This window comes from Amblyomma maculatum, chromosome 9 (genome assembly GCF_055883805.1).
Source record: "Amblyomma maculatum isolate TAMU_Amacu chromosome 9, ASM5588380v1, whole genome shotgun sequence".
NCBI lineage: Eukaryota > Metazoa > Arthropoda > Arachnida > Ixodida > Ixodidae > Amblyomma > Amblyomma maculatum.
In genome coordinates, this window is record NC_139352.1 from 51,462,048 (window position 1) to 51,482,552 (window position 20,505).

Below are 20,505 nucleotides of genomic sequence, written 5' to 3' on the forward strand. Positions count from 1 at the left end.
GTTTAGATTCTGCAAATTCACTTCTAAATATTGAAGTTTCCTCATTCTACACAATCAGAATCAGCAAAATATACAATATCGCCAGCTGGCTTATTAAGAAATCCGCGTCAGTTTACCGCTTTACAGCTGGCAGGTATTTGAAAGCTCTATCGAAAGCGTCATACGGTACATTTCATGAACGCAGTTAAGTTATGCTGTTAACAACAGTGTACTTTTGACCGCTAAACTACGTGACACGTGATGGAATCTCACCTCTAGCTGGTGCATTGATGGAGAGGTTAAATTCAAGACGACAGTTGGCTTTGTGACGCCAGTACACGCTAGAATTGCCCGGCTGACTGGAAGTAATCCACTGACTCTACTATGGCATCCCCCATTGTCCTCGTGCAGCTTCGCGGCGACAAAGAACGCACACGTATACCATGCAATACCATACCATACCCTACCATAACATACTATATCCAACCATACCATAGTTACCACCGTACATAAAGCGGTGATGCATAAGCTTGGTGAAAACGAAAACTTCAAATGTTTAAAAGCAGTTCGATATCTCGCTCCTCCTTCAAACATCACAAATGAAACCGAAGATAATTTAATTATATTTCCGCGAGACACTAAGGAAAAACTTTATGACAGAATGGGCCTTGGTGTTTCCGTGATTTAGTCAACCTGAATGAGCACTTGCGACATAGAAAGAGTCTTTACGGCTTTATTTTTCCCGCCGCAGTGACCCTGGTACCACCAGATGGAGAAAGTGATTAGAGCACAAAAATTACTATATTCTCAGATACGTATTTCTGTGACTACACAGTCAAGGCTATGGGAGCGCAGCTTTCCTTACAACGTTACTACACCAAGTAATTCAGACACATCTGGCCTCAGTGGTGGTTTTGGTTTCAGTTCTATCATTACATTTAATCAGCAGCTGTCAAGCAGCCAACTACACGAAAATATCTCTCTCTACATCGCCGAAGGCCTATGTGAAAGTAATTTCACGAATAATCAATAGGCCATACAACGGACCCTGTCAAAAAAAAAATCGCATTGAGAAAGGTCACACAAACTGCAAAGGAGACGTGGCAGTCGGAACACCCGTACGCTTCGCAGGATTCCCGATAGGCACTGCAGCTATTGGTATGCGCAATGCGTGTTGTACTAAAGTAAAACTGCTCTATACTAGCTCAGTAGTGGTTAGCAGGGGCGCAGCCAGGCAGGATGTTTCACTGTCTGAACACCCTGCCAAATTTTCTGACCGCTGCATCCCATCCCTCCCCGTTCTTTTCCACTTGATCATCCCTCATATTGTTTTTTTTTCGACCGGCGGTGTATAATGCCCCTGAAACTCGTTTCTAGCTACGCTACTGCTGGTTACTACTGTAGTAAAGCCTTCTTGTGATGGTAATAATATGAAGAATTATGTAATGATATATTATTCCGGAGCATGACCCGTGAAATTTTTCAAGTGACTGCACCCGTAAAGCATATATAGGCAATAAACATTTGTCACTAAGCATCGCCTCGGCTCATGTGTTTCAATTCTTTTCTTTCGGCGTCTCGCAAATATGGACAGGCGAATTTATACACTCCTTACACAGCAGTGTTAAGGTCTATTCACACTTGCGACTCGCGAAGGACGCGCGACCGGCAGTCGCATGCGACCAGAGAGCAACCGATGTTGACACTTGCGTATGCGACTTGCGGGTTGCTTTCCACATCGTGTCTACCTTGACTGTTCCCCATATAGAGTAAAGCTAACTTAAGTTCACGTCAGCTGAGCCGCTGATTGGTTTAACGGTTTGCGATCAGCAGTCGCGCGACTGGAAATCGAGCAGTGCCCGAACGGCCCGCGGAAGTCGCTTTTCGACCGATGCGACCATTTGCGACTGTCGCTTTTCGACTAAAACGGTCGCGACCGCTGCGAGTCGCAGGCGTGAACGGGCCTTTAGCGTTCTCTCGACCGTTAAAGGGACACTGAGAATAGGCTGAAACTGACTTGTATCGAAGGGACACGGCGTTCTAATTACGAATTCATCATTGGCACGCAAACGAGCTTCAGTGAGCAAAAGGAAAGCAAATAGCGAAATGCACGGTTCTCCATCTATCAATGACCTATTTCGCGAGGAATATTCATGATTCGACCCAAATGACCTATTTGCACCGATGCCAGAGGCGCACTACACCGCCGTTTAATTTGTTTTTGTTTTTTTCACTATGCTGTCAATTTTGATTGGGATTATTACAGTAGTGGGAACATGCTAATTATAAAACTGGTACAATACAAGCCAGGCAGCATCCAAGAACCAAGCATACATGAAACACAGGCCGTTACAGACTATTACATTGGTTTCCACAGCAGTTCACATGTGTCAATTGTAAGAAGAAAAAAGCAAGTTTTGGTCACGGTGTTTCTTTCAAAGCATTTACATTTTTTTTTTATTGTAGGTTCGGCAGTAATAACAGGGTTCAACCAATTCGATTCGCGGACAGCTCATGGAAAATAATAAAAGCGAAAAGTATTATTGTAACAAAGAAAAGTATTCTGGTGTGAATGCGTGCTTGTGTCGTGTAGGTCTGGCAAACAGGCCGATGCATCAATGAAAGGCTAAGGTAACACAGAAATTCGTGTGCCGCTTTGTCTGCTCCAGGGAACCTGGCCACCCCTTTCTCTCGTTGTAAAACGGAAGACGATCAACAGGACTTGAGGGGCACCCATTGTGTACCAAGGTTCACCGAAACCAAGGTGCTGGAAGGCGCAAAAGACAATTTTAAAAGACAGATTATCGAAGCATTCAAGATGATCTCGGGGGAAGAAAGGGAATGCGTGGGTGTTCCGTCGGTGGCGCTCAACAGCAAGGAGGTGATACTTCTTCGTTCGGACAATGGACAAGACGTTAAACACAATTTGTCGTTATTTTTGTATTATTTTCATTTAATTTTTTCTTCTGAATTTCTTCGCATTTTTTTTAATCTTTTGTTCACTTCTTCTTCTTATTGTAACCCTATGTTTTTTGTGATGCATTCTTCTTCTTCGTACCACAAAAACAGGCAGTTGGTAGCAGTTGGTAGCGAGCGCAGCCCCGCCTGGGTGGTGCAGTGGCAAAACGCCCGACTACTGTGCCGGAGTACCCAAGTTCGAACCCAACCTCGGCGGCTGCGTTTCGTTGGAGGCGAAACAAAGAGGCGCCCGTGTGCTGTGCGATGTCAGCGCACGTTAAAGATCCCCAGGTAGTCGAAACTACTCTGTAGCCCTCCACTACGGCTCCTCTTTCTCTCTTTACACTTTTGCTCTCACCTTCCTCGCTTCACTTAGGGCGCGGTTCAGGTATCCACAACCCCGCCGGGGTGGTGCAGTGGTAAGACGCCCGACTACTGCGCTGGAGTACCGGGGTTCGAACCCAACCTCGGCGGCTGCGTTTCGATGGAGGCGAAACGAAGAGGCGTCCGTGTGCTGTGCGATGTCAGCGCACGTTAAAGATCACCAGGTGGTCGAAATTATGGAGCAAAGAACCTTAATTCTCAAGGCCTTACAAGTGCCCGTGTGACAGGGGTATTGCTCCGAAGCCCTCCACTACGGCTCCTCTTTCTCTCTTTCCACTTTCACTTCCACCTTCCTCCCTTCCCCTACGGCGCGGTTCAGGTGTCCACAGACACAAGTGTGACAGATACTGCGCCTTTCCCTTTCTACGAACCAAACAGGTATCCACAGAAACAAGTGCGACAGATACTGCGCCTTTCCCTTCCTATGAACCAAGTAATATTGTTAGCGAACGCATCACCTGTGTGAACGTCTTGGTTTAATTCTCTTGCGTGTGTGTTGTGTTTGTGTATAACCATGCAGCGCCAGAGGTCGTCGGAGTCTGGAAACAAATCTATCTTAAAAGCAAACAAGTATATTTTGGTAAGGGTGACACAAGTTTCAAGACGAGAAGATTTGCCGCTACAATTTGATCGGAAATGGGTAAGTTTCTTGATGATGTGCAACCATTAAAATACCCAGAAAGGGCCAATGAATCAATTTTTACTAGGAGAGATATTTGCTCCCGTACAAAGGCAACCCTATGAAAAGGTGGCTCCGCGTCAATTTTTACTAGGAGAGATATTTGCTCCCGTACAAAGGCAACCCTATGAAAAGGTGGCTCCGCGTCAGTGACACGTGTTCCACGTTCACTGCCATTGGGGAACAGTGGTATTTATGAGAGAATAAAATCGCTTTTGCCGACGCTTACCACAGCGTGATGGTGAAGGCCAGAGTGCTGACTGCGGACGCCATCATGATGAGCCAGGAGTAGATGCTCATCCAGAACCGAAGACACAGCATCCAAATTACCGTGATGCCTGCGGCCGGAAATTAATAATTGAGTTGTTTCTGTTTTTTTTTTCGCTCTGTTTTCAGAACAGAAAAAAAAAAAGAAAGCTCGCAAGTGGATGAGGCTCGAACACAGGTAAAACTCGCCATATGTCTGAATGGGTACTGAAATCACTTAGCTTTTCTGTAGTTTTAGTATGGCCACAATCGGCCTATACAACAGGAGCAACATGCAGAGAGACCACTGAACTCCCAGGCACGTAATCCAAACTTCATGTCGATCAGTAAATGTACCACAAAAATGCGCAGTGTTTAACTTTTACATTCCAATGAACCTCATAACGCAAACTTATCTTTCTTGGCAAAACTTCATTCTTAGTACGAGGAATATCGACATGAAGGATAAATTGTCCATAGGAATACGCAGGACGGTTCGTGGATAATTCTTTGTCACTGAAAACAGATCTTCCTCAGTTACTTCTAACGTAAACCACTCTCTTCCACTTTCATGTTCATAATAGACGCCATAATTCAGATGCGGCCCCTAAGATTTGCTATAGCTGCATTTCAATCGTAATTTTATCAGTTTTTGTTAAAAAGGATGCTTTGGAAATAGCCGCAAAAATTGGTTGAGTAGCAGTATTTCCCTGAGAGTAGGCGCCATGAAGGGGCTTAGTTATAGCATGGATAAATTTTTCAGGAGAGACTAACTGCATGCACTACTATGTCCAATCGACTGATACATATCTAAGGGAGCATGAAGGGCTAACTACGTTTAAGCATGTCCCTCTAGACCTTATTTAAGGTATCAGCGATTATACGGAGCAGACCATGAGCGTCAATAAGTCAGTGCAAGGTCAACGATCAAATGTAGCCAGAATGAAAAATGAGAGAAGGGCAAAGGGCGATGATAGAAGAGAGAAGAAAAGAAATGTATGAGACGAAAATAAAGAGCGCTTTCAGGGACAGTAAAATACAGAAAAAAAAAACGGGTGTACAAATTTCTCCATTGTTGTCTTTGGTCCTCGCTATCAGCGTCACGTGTCCTTATCTCTTCAGCACCCTATGCAGCGAATGCAGCTCCGAAGTGTCATTGCTCGGAGAGAAGCAGAGCCAATTAACATTAACCCTATATCGTTAAAGGACCCGTTCTGTAGAAAACCTGGCGCTGCCGTCGTTGTTGGCTTTAGAGAGAAAAATCAGGGACAGATGGTAGTGAGCAGGTGTTATGCATGGACGGCTTATGATTGGTCAGCGAGTTGCATGACGTCACGAGACCACGTGACATGGCAGGAGTGGCTAAATCGGTCTTCTCCTTTCTGATGAAAAGGTCAGATGAGAAAAGAACCTTCCAGGACCCCAGATGAAAACTAGCACACGCTACTCCTACAGGCCACGTACTTATAGGTTTGTCCGTACGGTTTTCTTAAAGGGGGGTTTACAGATATCTATGTGGAGGGATCTCTCATATAATTGTGCCCTTCAAGACTATATACTAATGAATATGTGCAAGGTAGTTAAGGCTCAAATTAAGTAGTCGATGATTAAGCAAGTAGCATGCACTTAGACGCAAGCCTTAAGTTTTTTCCTTTTTCGTGTACAGGTGGGCATGGGAACTAGATAACAGTCCTCATGCCGCACTGACACTAATGATCTGGACAGAGCTCGTCGCGGTCACGTGACTCGAAGTCGGCATAAACAACGCCAAGTCGCGTATTCCATGGCAGCGAGGGTGTGGGGACAGCGCTAAGAGGGCGGAAATTCTACTTTCAGAACTGTTGTCTGCAACGAATTAGTTCATAGTATACGTAGACTGTGCTATAGCGAGAAGGTAGGATGCGTCATTACGAAACAGCTGCCGACGCTCTCTTGTTGCGATTGTTTATCTAAGCTACAGCCCAATCCAGCAATTTTCTTTTTTAAAATAAAGAGCTTCGCTTTCATACGGTGCCGTGGCTTTGGTAGATCAACTCACTACTGCTCTTATCTCTTCGCGGGTTGTGACTTATTTACGCTGGTGTATTTTTGTCTCTTCCTTTGTAATGCCGCAGAAGGCACGAGCTTTTTCGTTTCGCCAGTATTGCGTATTCGGCGCTTAATGTGACAGGCAGGCATACGAACGCATGAAAATAATCAATATAGAATACTAGCCGAAACTTCGTTTTTTAGGTGCCATTGTTAGGCATAATATGGTGCCATTCAGGCATGGTATTCCAAACTTTTTTTTTTTGTTTCAGTTTCAGTTCAGTCGTTCAGTCGTGTCCGACTCTTCGTGACCCTATGGACCATGTCACGCCACGCTTTCCGGTCTCTCACTATCTTCCTAACATCACATAACTTCATCTGCAGTGCCTCGAGGATGCCATCTAACCATCGCGTTCGCTGCCTACCCCTTCTCCGGCTACCCTCAATTTTTCCCAACATCAAATCTTTCTCCAGCGACTCCTCTCTTCTCATCAGATGACCAAAGTAGCTGAGCTTTAACTTTAGCATTTGACCCTCCAATGAGCAGTCAGGGTTTATGGTCGACAATATCGACTGATTTGACCTTCTGGCAGTCCAAGGAACTCTCAAGAGTCTTCGCCAGCACCACAATTCAAACGCGTCAATTCTTCGGCGGTCAGCCTTTTTCACAGTCCAACTCTCGCATCCATACATCACAACTGGAAATGCCATAGCACGAGTTATACGGATCTTGGTTGGCAGACTAATGTCTCTGCTCTTTACAAGGCGGTCGAGGCTACTTACTTACACACACTTACCAATTCCTATGAGCACTACGAAGCACATTTCATCTAATTGCCACAGCAGGTCTCCGGCAAGTATCTGAAAAATGAAAATGCATTTGGTGGCGAGCATGGCTATGCTAGCAATCATTTTAGGTTGTGCTTTCTGACATGCGTTTATTTCTGCAAGTAAACAAACGCCGACGGGAGAAAATTTCGACGATTGGTAATAAGCACCCACTTTTGCGTCGGAGTCCCTCAGTATGAGCTGACGCACTTCTAGCGCTGACGCGGGACAAACATAGGGAAGGAGGCCACGCCTGGAAAAAAAAAAGAAAGAAAACATGAAATTAACAATTGGAAAGGGCTTCGTGAGAGTTGTTTTCATGGGGCTGTCCTGAGAAAGAATACTGAACAGTCGTTTACATATCGTGTCGGCAGCCTTGCGCTCTCCCCTTCGATATCCGCGAAACCCTGTCCTGTAACCGAACGGTGGTAATGTTCCGGATGCCATCTTTCATTTTGCCAAGCATGGCACTGGAGGGCGGGAGCTGGCAGCTGACATGGCCACGCACTGACCGGACGTAGGGTTATCTGACGTCACGTTTGGCAGGAAAGTCCAACTCGAGCTTCTCCTTTCATATGAGAGTAGGATATCAAAGTCAGCTTGCCAGAACCGTTGCATTCACATTACCCTTAGGCCATGCAGGCACGTTCATACAGCTTGATTAGAGCGGTGCTTTATATGTGAACTGGTAGCCTACGCTATCAAGTCATGCCCTCAAAAGGCGGAGCTTAAGTGTCCGCAGTAATTATTTCAAAATTTATATGTCTTCTTTAAACCGAGCTTGTCCGAGAGCGGTCGCGTTTGTTATTCGCCAACAGCCGGTGCACCGCATACCATTAATCAGTTCAGGCGTTCAGTCGTGTCCGACTCTTCGTGACCCTATGGACCATGTCACGCCACGCTTTCCGGTCTCTCACTATCTTCTTAACATCACATAGCTTCATCTGCAATGCCTCGAGAATGCCATCTAACCATCGTGTTCGCTGCCTACCCCTTCTCCGGCGACCCTCAACCTTTCCCAACATCAAATCTTTCTCCAGCGACTCCTCTCTTCTCATCAGATGACCAAAGTAGCTGAGCTTTAACTTTAGAATTTGACCCTCCAATGAGCAGTCAGGGTTTATGGTCGACAATATCGACTGATTTGATCTTCTGGCAGTCCAAGGAACTCTTAAGAGTCTTCGCCAGCACCACAATTCAAACGCGTCAATTCTTCGGCGGTCAGCCTTTTTCACAGTCCAACTCTCGCATCCATACATCACAACTGGAAAGACCATAGCACGGGTTATACGGATCTTGGTTGGTAGACTAATGTCTCTGCTCTTTACTAGGCGGTCAAGGCTAACCATTGCTCTCTTTCCCAGAAGCAGGCGTCTCCTAATTTCATGACTGCAGTCTCCTTCCGAGGTAATCTTGGCGCCCAAGAATAGAAAATCTGTCACAGCTTCCACTTCTTGTCCATTGATGCTCCAGGACTTGATAGGGCAAGACGCCATGATCTTCGTCTTTTTAATGTTCAGTTTAAGCCCAAACTTCTCACTCTCTTCTTGTACGCGCATCAGAAGTCTCTTGAGTTCCACTTCACTTTCTGCCATTAAAGTGGTATCATCCGCATATCTAAGGTTGTTGATACGTTTTTCAGCAATCTTCACTCCAGCTGAAGACCATTAATAGCCGTTCCCAAATCATTGATTTTTTTCTGACCACAAGTCAACCCAATAACCGGTTTAAACTGCACGCCTGACTCTTTCTTGTCCACGCCGTGAACACGTTTGTTTGACAATAGTATAGTAGCCAGAACGTTACACTGAAATGAAAGTTTTCCTGCGTCATTAATCATCAAAACGTCTCCAAAACAAATTGTCAGTACTAGAGGGCAGCGCACTTGTAGGAGCATATATGTGCTGTTTGCTTATTTTTTCTTTTAACTACAGCATATGGCCAGTTAAGTGCATTAATTGTCGTCTTTCTTTTGGCTTAGAAGCAAATACACCCACCACCTGAATTGTTCGCCAGCCGGTGTTAGTAGCAGAGGAGTAAAAGAAGAAGTGCGAACCGTTGGTGGCGCGTACCTGCGTATCGACTATCGCCTCAAAATTTCAAATTATTTCAGCAACATTAACTCCTAATTATTAGGTTATCTATCATACAGTAAAATCGCCATTATCAATTATATTATGTCACCTACAACGAATTCTGGCCAATCCACCACTGTGGGTATGTGCCATTATAACGAGGGAGAAGAAGAAGAAGAAGAATACCTGCGTTCCAGTTAAGGTACGGACCTAAGGAAACTTGATTAAGCTTTGAGAGATATGAACCCCAACAGACCTGTATTCTATCAAAGGCATCATTACGAGTCTGATACCGAAGTTCCTCTGGAGGTCAAAGATGCACACAGGATTCTAAAAACTGGATGCATCATTGTGCTGCCGCTACTGTGGACCATCATCGTGCTGTCCGCCTCCGCCATCTACCTGTCCAAGGCAGCCTCTGGGTCGCAGTCGACTCCGGAACGTCACAGCGGCAAGAACCGCGTGGAGAGGCGTGGTCTGGATTCGGAGGAGACCACCCCAGAATGGGAAGACTTCATGCCCTTTACATATCGCAGCTCGCTACCGTCAAGCCATCCTTCTGCGACGACTTTGACCAACGCTGGAGTAGCGACGAGCTCACCACCGTCCAGCCGTGTCTCGTCTATTAATAACAGTTCTACGATACTATGTGCATCCAGTGAGAACAAGCAAGCTTCTACAGAGATGAGCTCAACTGCGCCCGGCACGATGCACTCCGCTACCTTGTCAACTTCGCACAAGAAAGGTGGGAATGATTCGATCGCCGAGCAGTCACACGATCTCGCCACTGGGACATCACGTTTTCTAGCTGGATGGCCGAACGCTTCTGTAACAACTAGCTCTTTTTCATTGAGGGTCGGGAAGACTGGCTCATTTCTCGAAGCCGCGCCTGCTCATGAGTTGAATGCCTCCTCCACAGCAGGAAAACCGAGTTCCACTATGGGACACCTGGTTACAGCTACTGGCAAACCATATGACCGAACTATCCCTTCTTCAAATATAGCAAATGAAATCACTATGTCGACCACTCAGAGTGACATCCATTCAAAGCAGCAAGACAGGACTATAGGAAGTGAAAGTACTAACGATAGAGCCACTCAGAAAGAGTCCAATGAACATTTATGGGAGCGTGGTATTCCTCATGGAGCTATGAATGGCAGCTTAACAGGCTCTCATATAAATCACGTGTCGCCTGTCTCAATGAGCGTGCCTAAGTTTACCCATACAATTTTAGAAAGTAACAAAACTACACTTATCAAAAATTTTGGACATAGATCAATTCAGTCTGAAACTGCGAATCTCAAAACTACTCAAACACCACTGTCAACAGACTTCGTAGTAAAACACATCACGCAGATTGGAGACAGCAGTAATGAATCAGGTTCTTCACCTAGTCTCACTGGGACGCAAGATACCTACAGTGTAAATTCCATAGAGCCGGGCAAGTTGTCGTTCATATCTACAAACAGCCGATCGCAATCACGTGAACAAAATGCAACAGAAAAAAACGAGAGAAAACGGCTTGAGTCTCGTGGGGAAACCAAGCCCTTCGAGGCAGAAACAGGCTCAAGCATAAATCCTGGAGGGTATCGCGACTCGTCGACCCGTGCTGATGAACGCGTTGTCAATGCCTCCCACGGGAGCCACGTAAAGCCCACGTATCACGAAACTTCTTCCTGTTCCTCGTGTTCATCGACCAAAATGAAATTCAGCAATGACCTACGTTCACAGGGTGCAATGACTACGGCTGGCGTGGGAGGCGTTACAGAGCCAAGTTCAATATCACGTGGAAAGCTCCCAGGAAGCCTTTCAAGCGGTTCTGTTACGAACTCTGCAAGCACTTCTGGGCTGCGGGAAGACCTTCTTTCGACGACGTCAACACCACTGCCTAAAACGACAGAAATCGTTGAATTAGTGTATCCCACATCACTGAGAAACGCCACCACATATATTGTGCCCTCCATAAACGCGTTAACATTGCGTACAAAGGATCCTATTAATTTCAACGTTAACAAGAACGAAGCCACAGTATCGCACAAGAAACCTGCATCCTTTCACTACACATCCAAGCCTGCAATTACAGTGCTGTCGTATCCTCTAAGCTCCAATGACGTGACGCTAGAGGCACAAAAAGACGTAGCACCAAGGCCGAATGCTTCTAAACGTGGATCCAGTCACACAGACAGGAAACATGTCAACTCGACACGACGTGATGTACCATCATCTCCAGGTACCTTGACACCGGAGAAAATAAGGGGTAATTTTAGAACAATCTTTACGATAACAAGAAAACTGGATATCACTCCTTATCCGCATCTGCCTGGAAATACGCAGCGCTTTTCTACGGAAGATAATGGGCCCCTTACCAAAGCCCTTGCAAGTGCAACACAAAATCGTCGTATCACGCTTTCGCAAACTTCATCTCTGCCGCAATCTACAGACGGTGAAGAAGGCTTACACGTCTACGTTGCAGAAAATGAAAACATTTCACAAGCGACTAACGTTAGGGAAAGATCAACTCGAAATAGTACGTCCCGAACTATTAAGACCCCCTTCAACACGACTTCGGGGTCCTCAGCAATCGCCAGCAGCATAACTTCGTATGGGTCAGCGTTCCGGCCTCGCGACGCCCACAGTCCTGCGAATAACCACAGCCGCTTTTGGACATCGAAACAACCGTCAAGGTCTTTTGGGACACACAACGGATCTCAAGGACACGGTGGTAGTACAGAAGCGATGACACACCGCCAAAATGCACAGGACTCTGCAAACACTAAAGCATCAGAAAGCGTAGATCACTTATCATCTACCTTAGGTCGAAGAGACCACGTTCAATTCACGCCAACCGTTCCATTATTCGAGTTCTCCGTAGGGAATGCGTCGAAAATGCCGCTAACTGAGTCAAGGGACTTGTCAGCACATGCCTCAAGTCAGGCCTTTAAGGAAATAAAAAGTACAGTCGACCTAACCCTAACAACTAAGACACTCAGCACAGGCAAGAAAGCAAGTGGACCGCTCGGCGACATGCAGTCGAATAATATTAGTAGTAATGCATCCAGTGTTCGCCCGCTCAACATCGAAAGGCGTCGCCCAGTCTACGGAGCGTCTCCACGAGGTCGTGTTTCGGACCTAATCTGGACAAAAAGCAAAACCGCGGGCCAGACAATCGGAAGCAAGCCTCGCAGCACATCGCCTAGCGCGAGTATGAAGACATCCACGTACAGAGGTTGGTATTGGATGTCGGAAGATAGTGAAGATTTTCGTTAAGGCAACTATAGAGCGCCCAAGCACAGTACCATCATTTGTATCACCCACGAATATTTGTATAGAACATCAGACAATCAGACTTTCGAGAACGTAATATGCTGGTTTGGCAAGGGTGCAAATATGCGTGTAGATTGCTGTTATCTCATTAATCTTATCAAATATGATCTCGGCGGGTGCTACAATATAATAATATACATTTCGCCTGTTCGTTTCTACCTCTTTTCTACCTGTTATGGCTAGCATGCACCGTACTTTGATTCAATTAAACTACATTTTTGTGTCACAGGCACAAATTCCACCTCCAATCAAAACACTCGCTTCAAAAATAAAAGCTAGTGGGACACCCTATATACTGTATGTGTATCTATTTTGTCTTCCTTGCGGTTGTACATCTGCCCAATTTTAAAATAAGACAAACATAACTCACCAGAATTTCATTGTGATGCGACTGTGACAATTGTAGCATATTAAAAAAGGTAGAAGTAACCTCTGAAATCTGGGCAAGCAATGTGATTCTTTTTCACACTAAGAAGTCAGAGATTTTCTGCTATTCTCTAATGCCATAAAATGTTGATTATCTCAAATCAAGCGTCATACATAAGTCTAGCCGGTTGGTGACTACATCGAGACGCATTTTGCCAGGCATTCAAAGGCTCAGCTAGGAATGTCAATGATAGTGATACCATTGTTAAAAAATTGCGTGTCAGCCGCCATCCGCTGACTTGCAACGACGAATACAACAAAACACGAGTCGCAGTTAATCAGAGGAATACTGGTTTGGTTTGGTTTGCTTTTGTGGAGTTTAACGTCCCAAAGCGACTCAGGCTATGCTCATGCTAATCATGCTCAAAAGGTTGTACGGTGCAATATAAGTGATTTACAAGGCAGGAAACAGCCTTGTAAAACACTTATATTGCACCGTACAACCTTTTGAGCATGATTACATTTAAAGTCTGCGCAAAGTAAACCAAAGGAATGCTGCTTCTGGTTTACTCTGCGCAGACTGTAAATGTAATCATGCTCAAAAGGCTGTACGGTGCAATATAAGTGTTTTACAAGGCTGTTTCCTGCACGCCTAATTTTTTATCAGCACATTGCCTTGAAAATTGGTGCTGAGTGCTTAATCCTCTATACCTTCCGCTCCCTTTGCCTGCACGTGGTGACAAACCACAGAGTTGCAGGATGGCATTCTAGTGCGTTGCGGTGCAGAAAAGCGAATATAGCATTAAACCCAAAGTGAACATTGAGCTCTCTACAAAATATTGAATTCCTTCCCTGCCTTTCTATTCTATTTCTCTCTCTCTCTCTCTCACTCTCTGAGAAAAAAAACAACGCGAGTATAAGCATCACGCGCGTGTGTGCGCAGTAGACGAGTAAGCGGACCAATATAATATAAATTTATATTTTTTTGCGTTGAGAATTTTTACCCACGGTTCCGTCCAGCAGAAATACGCAAGTATGGATGCGCGGCAGATAGTGTTTCACACAGGCATACTGTAAGAATTTAAATATTACCAATTTAACCTTCTCATTTACCTGCGCTTATTGTAGAGGCCCAGCGTTCTAAACTATGCAGCAGTTTATCCTGTTTGCTTTCAGTCCACTGGGGCCGAATCCTGACATCGTTACTTTCAATAAACTCCCAGGAGTCCCTTTGCAGCAATTCTAATAATAATTTATTTCTCGTTATTGCAATATTTATTTCTCCGAAGCCGCTAAATAGCTCATAGTCATCTGGTACCATGGGTAGACACGAATGTATATGCCAAATTACACCACATTAATCTATTTAGCTTCAAGACGAATAGCGTGGCGTATTCCATTTATCGGCCGCCATTTTTAACCCGGCAAAAAGTGTAGGCTACCTATCAGTATGAGTATGTATACGAGTTCGGAGGAATTTCTCACAAAAATTACACACAACAAGCTGCCACCGTCCGTACCCGCTTCCACACGCTTGCTAGTGTAAAGAGAAGAAGTAGAAGAAGCAGGCAGCCACTGTGGATGCGCAGCTCCAAGATGATTCCTGGAGCCAGAAATGACATTCCTGCTGCCCAAGGGACATCCGCACTTCTGTCCGAAGACCCCTCACCGGACTTGCTTTCCACGCACCGTATGCTTAAGACGGGATGCATCATCTTGCTGCCGCTCTTCCTCACTTTCCTCATCACCGCTGTTTCGCTCGCTTACATGGCCGCAATTCCGGACGGGCGATCGGACCACTCACCGTCGCCCACAATCGCCAGACGCCACGCAGCCGACGACGACGCGGAGGACCATTTAAGACGACGGTCGGAAAGGGTTGTCACTGCCTCAACTCGAACCACTGCACCGAGAGCTCCACATCCAGCCACCGGTGCTTTCGAGGACACGACCGAAGGAGCTACTGGCGTGAAAAGTTCGTTTCGTCCTACGAAGAAGAAAGGTTGGTTCCACGTTGCTGCTAGCTGGGATCCCCCACGGAGAACTAGAAGAGTGCCCATGACCACAGTGACAACGTATTTCGTGCCGACCAAAAACAAAGCTGGGGCCGGTTTTGTAGGCCACAAAGACAGCGGTGACATGGGTGACAAAGAGAGCCAGGGACAGCGAGGTCGTAAGCCCCGCCCTAAGCCACCTCTCACCCCCACGACCGAGGATACATCGACAACGATGGACATAATGGAACTTCTAGGATTCGCCACGCGTTCCACTGCGGCGAAAGCAACTGCTTGGCGCGCTGAGCAACCGCAACCTGCGCGGAAGAACGGTCTTCGTCGTCGCCACCGTGCTCCGACCACGGCGTCCGTGAAGCCCTCGCGGTTGCCTGCGCATATTCGGAACAGGCTTTTTAACCGCCCTCGTAAAAACTCCTTCCCAAGGATGTCGCCAATTACGACGCACCCGAAACGCAAACATAACGGCGCCATTCGTCGTAAGAACGCTAACTACGAAACAGCAGCGCTCGTAACCGGAACGACTTCTAAGACCTGGCCACAAGATCTACTGGATGCCGAAGCTGAGGCGATGACTTACCGACCACCATACGATGACGACGCCAACGGCAGCGGCCGAGACTTAGACCGGCGACTTACGCGCCGTCTCGTGCCGCGACAAAGCAATAGTAAGTACCGAATGCGATACCCTTTCTTTTACATGCATTTGCCTGAGTAGAGACGTTAGTGCGTGTTATGTTCTCAGTTATGTGCGCTAAATCTTAATGATGCATGTTTTTCATTTAGAATATCTTAGAAGAAACGCCCGCAGGGGTGCGTCACACTGACGCGGAGCAGCGATTGGAGCAGTGTGCGATGTGCAGTGCCACTTTTGCCAAAAGTAACAAGCAGCTGCGTCGGCTGCAGGAACACGGCCGGTCTCAATATAAACGTTGGTCACTTTTAAAGGAAGGCACACTCACTCACCTTGAAACTGGCTGGAAGAAGCTCGAAGCCGAGCGATGCCGCTGCGCTCTTCGGCGTTCTAGAGTTACTATATAAGCTACTATATAGGTTACTATATAGGTTACTATATAGGTTACTATATAGGTTACTGTCGTGTTTGCGCGTCGTCGATGTAGTAAAGACGTACGCGCTACTCTTAAACTGTTAACTTGGTTTATTCACCAGATAAGAGGGTGCGACCAGCGTCGGCCAAGGCGTAAGCCCGAACTCGCGGGGCGAAGAACGAAGGGAATGGAGGCCGGAGATGGGGATGGAGCTTGCTTCCCAGAACTAGAGGACAGTGAGGGAGCCCGCGTCCCGCTGAGCGCAGGCAGGCGGCGAGTCCTCCGGGCGAAGCGCGAAGAGGGGTGCGGGCCTGTCCATTAGCGCGCTCTGCTCCATTCACAACAGAACGGACGAGCACAGCACTAGGAACACAACAGTTACATACTATAGGTTACTATATAGTAACTCTACGGCGCTCTGGCCCTTGCTCACTGGCTACGCCGCTAAACTTGCTGACGTAAGCCTCTGTTCTCGGTCTCCTTCCTTTTATGTAAGCGGGTAGCAGGTGCGGTCCGACGTACGATTTCACGATTTCGAAACTAAGCGAGGGCGTATGCTTACGTCATTGATCTTGCACTGGATATATCGCGCTAACTGGTAGAGAAAAACGTGACGTGAACAAATGCTACAGACAAAGCCATGCGCTTTCAACCGGTTTAGGGCAAAGAATTTGACACCTCTATACAAACAAGGCTAATATCTAACATCCATATCGAATCAACCTACACACTGGGATATACCAATGAGGTTAAATATTTGGCCGTTCTGCTGACAGGCCACCTGTAATTTTCAAAACACATCGATATGACTACTAAGAAAGCTGGAAGAATGCTTAGCCTATTTATACAGACCCTGCCCCTCAGATCCTTAAAATAACAGCACACAAGTCACGACTCACCGGTATGCCCGCAACTAGAATGTGCGACTGCAGTATGGCATTCACACCAATTTTACCTCATCGACAAGTTAGAAGGTAAACCAAGCCGTGCAGCAAAATTTATTTTAAAGCAGTACGTATTCCAGACATGTGAGCGTGTCAGAAACAAAGATATAAATCGGACAAGAGTCCCTACAGATAAAACGACAGAAGCAAAGGCTTAAAGTATTACACGCAATATACAGCGACTCTACAGGCATTAAAGTACCTACAAGCACCTCTTTATATTTCCAATAGGAGAGATCACAGTTTTAAAATGCGTGAAATAACCTGCAAAATGAACTACATGCATTCATTTTTCCCCCGCAGTATCTCTGACTGGGATAAGCTGCCGATTGAAGGTGCCAGCTCTGATAGAGATGCAATCTTAAAGATAATAAATGATTTGTGACTTCACTGTTTTTTTGCATCAAGCAATCTGGCTTGAATGTACTGCTGCTCTTGCTCTTTGTCTATTTATTGTTCCAATGGTTATGATAGGCTGCCCTCTGTCGTATCTCCCTTTTACGTATTTTATCCACTTGTCCCTTTCAAACTGTACCCACTCTCCTGTATAACGCATAGGCGCTGCAGAGTCTACTATAAATAAATAAATAGAGTGAATAAAAAAAAATAACAAAATAAAAACCTGTTATCTAGAAACAATACTTTTACGCTACTTTCTATAATCTGGACGATGACTCTACCCTTTCTATTCCGCTATCTTCGGAGGGCTGCTGACGGTGAGCTGATGCAATCTTCAGTTCGAGCAGCCCTGATATTGAATTTCGATGATTTCTCTTTCTGTTTTTGTTTTCGCGTGACCAAGTACGGTGCACGATGTCATCCAGATGAAGTTTGTCTCCCTAATCGAATTTTATTTCGGCGAGACCTTGAATATAGCTTGAACGTTATGATCGGGTTTCCATTTTCAATAATGGCAGTGGGAAGCCTGATCACCGGGAGACGTTATTTGGCCGTACGAGCCGGAGTGTTTGCTCAGTGTAGTGTTGATGCACCTTCCTGTTTATCCTATGTACCTCCTTGCGCATTTGAGAGGCCCGTCATAGGTTACTTCTTTGCTGCGCTCAAAGCATCTTTGGCGGCTTCGCTCGGCGAGTTACGTTCTTCTGTGCTCTTGTTGACTTTTGCACACATGACAGCAAGTTTTCTCCGGGTAGAAAAGACAACACCGATACCGTGCTTGCCTGCTATCTTGTTAGGACCATGGGACACTTTATGAATGCAGGGTTGCACAATCGACCGCACTTCTATTTCAGAAGGTTCTTCCTTTTTCATGCTATTTTTTGGTTATCCTTCGTAGCATGTTTTCTGCGCCTGAAATCAATAAGGCGTCCAGATAACCGCTTTTTTTCTCAGCCTAGCAACTTGAGCATCGCGCCTTTTTTGACACTATGTGCACGCAGGAATTTTCAGTGGCCTGTAACAGGCAGGAGAATGGTGCAAAAAAGCCTCGAACGCTCAGGCTGCAAGGTTGAAGGAAAGCGGCTATCCGGAAGCCTTATTGATTTCATTCCCTTGCACGAAATCTGCTACAAAGAAAAAAAAAACGAAAAAAAGAACGAGAAAAGAAGAGCCCTGAGAAAAAAGTGCGGCCGATTGTTCTACCCTACACTGATATCGTGTCACACTGCCTTAAGAAGATAGCAGGCGAGCACGGTATCCCCGCTATCTCTTCCGGCGGAAGAAAACTTATTGCCGTGCGTACAAAAATCAACATCACAGAAGAACGTAGCCCTCCCTGCGGAACCGCTCATGAAAAAAAAGACTTGTTGAGTGCGAAAAGGAAGTAATCTATGACGTGTCTCTCAAATGCGGCAAGATGCACGTAGGAAAAACAGAAATGTGCATCTGCGCTAGACTGAGGGAACACGCCAACTGGTGTGGCCAGATAAAGCACCCCAGTACTCTAGCTTTCCACAAGCCGTCCTCATTGCAAATGGAAACACTATCGTAAAGAAACAACCCTGCCAGGTCACGCCAATACAAAATTCGATGAGTGGTGTAAACCTCGCCTGGACGGCACCGCCATATTAGGTCACGCAAGAACAAAAACTGAAAGAGAAAGCATCGAAGCTATGAGTATCAAGACTGCTGAAACTGAAAACTGCATCAGCGCTCGGTCAGTATAACCCTCAAAGATAGTGAAATGGGATGGTTGGTTCATTGGCCAGATTACAGATAGAAAGATGGATATACTTTTTGGATCCATACTGTTTATTTTATTATATCTTTGCTCCCATTCATGTCACTCTTTTCTTGTATAAAAGCCCCACATCATTCACAATAATCCTGTTGAAAATACCCGCTTCTGTCAGTGTTTGTTCATGTTACGTATTTTTGTATCCGCCCCCCCCCCTACACACACACACACACACACACACACACACACACACACACACACACACACACACACACACACACACACACACACACACACACACACACACACACACACACACACACACACACACACACACACACACACACACACACACACACACACACACACACACACACACACACACACACACACACACACACACACACACACACACACACACACACACACACACACACACACACACACTTGCCCTGATCTAGCTATTGACGATTTCCACTGGTCGCTCCGGAGCACGCTTTCTTGCCCCGGGATGACAATTTCGAATTCCACTGGTCGACCAAGATAGGTTGCGCGTATTCCGCTGATCATCTGGAGCAACTCGAGACGCTCCAGCTCGGTCAGCCGACCAGAGTTGGATCTCGCCGAAACTTTTGGTCGGTGATGTCTTCACTTCCGGAATTTTTTTGCTGTTTTTAGCGGTTTCAGAGATATCGACAGAAACACTAGGCATCACCTTTTTTTCTTGTATTAATGTGTCGAAATGCGTCTATTGAAAATCGTCTACAGCGTTAAAATTGCGCGAAAGCAAGTTGCAGGGGGCCGCACTTCTGCCTATATCAAAGGCAACAATTCCGCCGCTGGGATGCGACTTCAACTTCCGGAACAGGCTCAGCATTACTTCCGCCATGCGCTCTGCATGTTCCGCTGGTCGACCAAGGATGATTCGCTCTGTAGCGGTTTAGGTCGCACTATTCTGGTTCAGGCGCCCAGCTACAATCGACCAGTGCAAATCACCATTGCACTCGTAGCCGCTAAGCAGGGGCCACCGCTGGAAAGCGAAGCTATGCTTCTCGGCCTCAGGATTGGTGCAGCAGCCAATGCGGCTGCTCGTTTACTTTTGGCAAAGACTGTACGTATGAAAAGGAAATTAGGACGATACTTCGCCCTAAGGCTATGATTTGACAGCGTCATGTTGTCCTCTCTAATTACGCGCCCAATCATTAGCATACAGTCAAAAGAAATGCCACTTTACGTGATAGACAGCACGACGCACACATAGATCCCGGAGGGCGAATATGCTTTCAGATATGCCAATAGGTAGCTGAGCATAACCTAGTCTCTGGCTTATCAAACCATTCCCAGTGCAGGTCATCACGCAAGTTGTACTCCAGGCGCCGGCACGCAAGGCGTGATTTTCCCGCGCGAAAATATTCGATCGGTTGTTGCGTGCTCATCAAGATTGTTTTCGCTCTCTGCATGCAGTCAAGCAAAGCTGGGAAACGATAGGGTGTAGT

At 46.1% G+C, this 20,505-nt stretch overlaps 1 protein-coding gene across 1 annotated transcript in view; it reads right to left on the reverse strand.

Annotated features, from left to right (window-relative positions):
- The window catches only part of LOC146179057 (choline transporter-like protein 1), a 79,230-nt gene that overhangs the window by 24,729 nt on the left and 33,996 nt on the right, over nucleotides 1-20,505 (reverse strand). The window contains exons 5-7 of the mRNA XM_084579838.1: nucleotides 7,277-7,355; nucleotides 7,072-7,135; nucleotides 4,230-4,338 (exon numbers count right to left, since the gene is read on the reverse strand). Of these exons, the coding sequence (XP_084435964.1) occupies nucleotides 4,230-4,338; nucleotides 7,072-7,135; nucleotides 7,277-7,355 (252 nt within the window). The remainder of the gene's footprint in view (nucleotides 1-4,229; nucleotides 4,339-7,071; nucleotides 7,136-7,276; nucleotides 7,356-20,505) is intronic.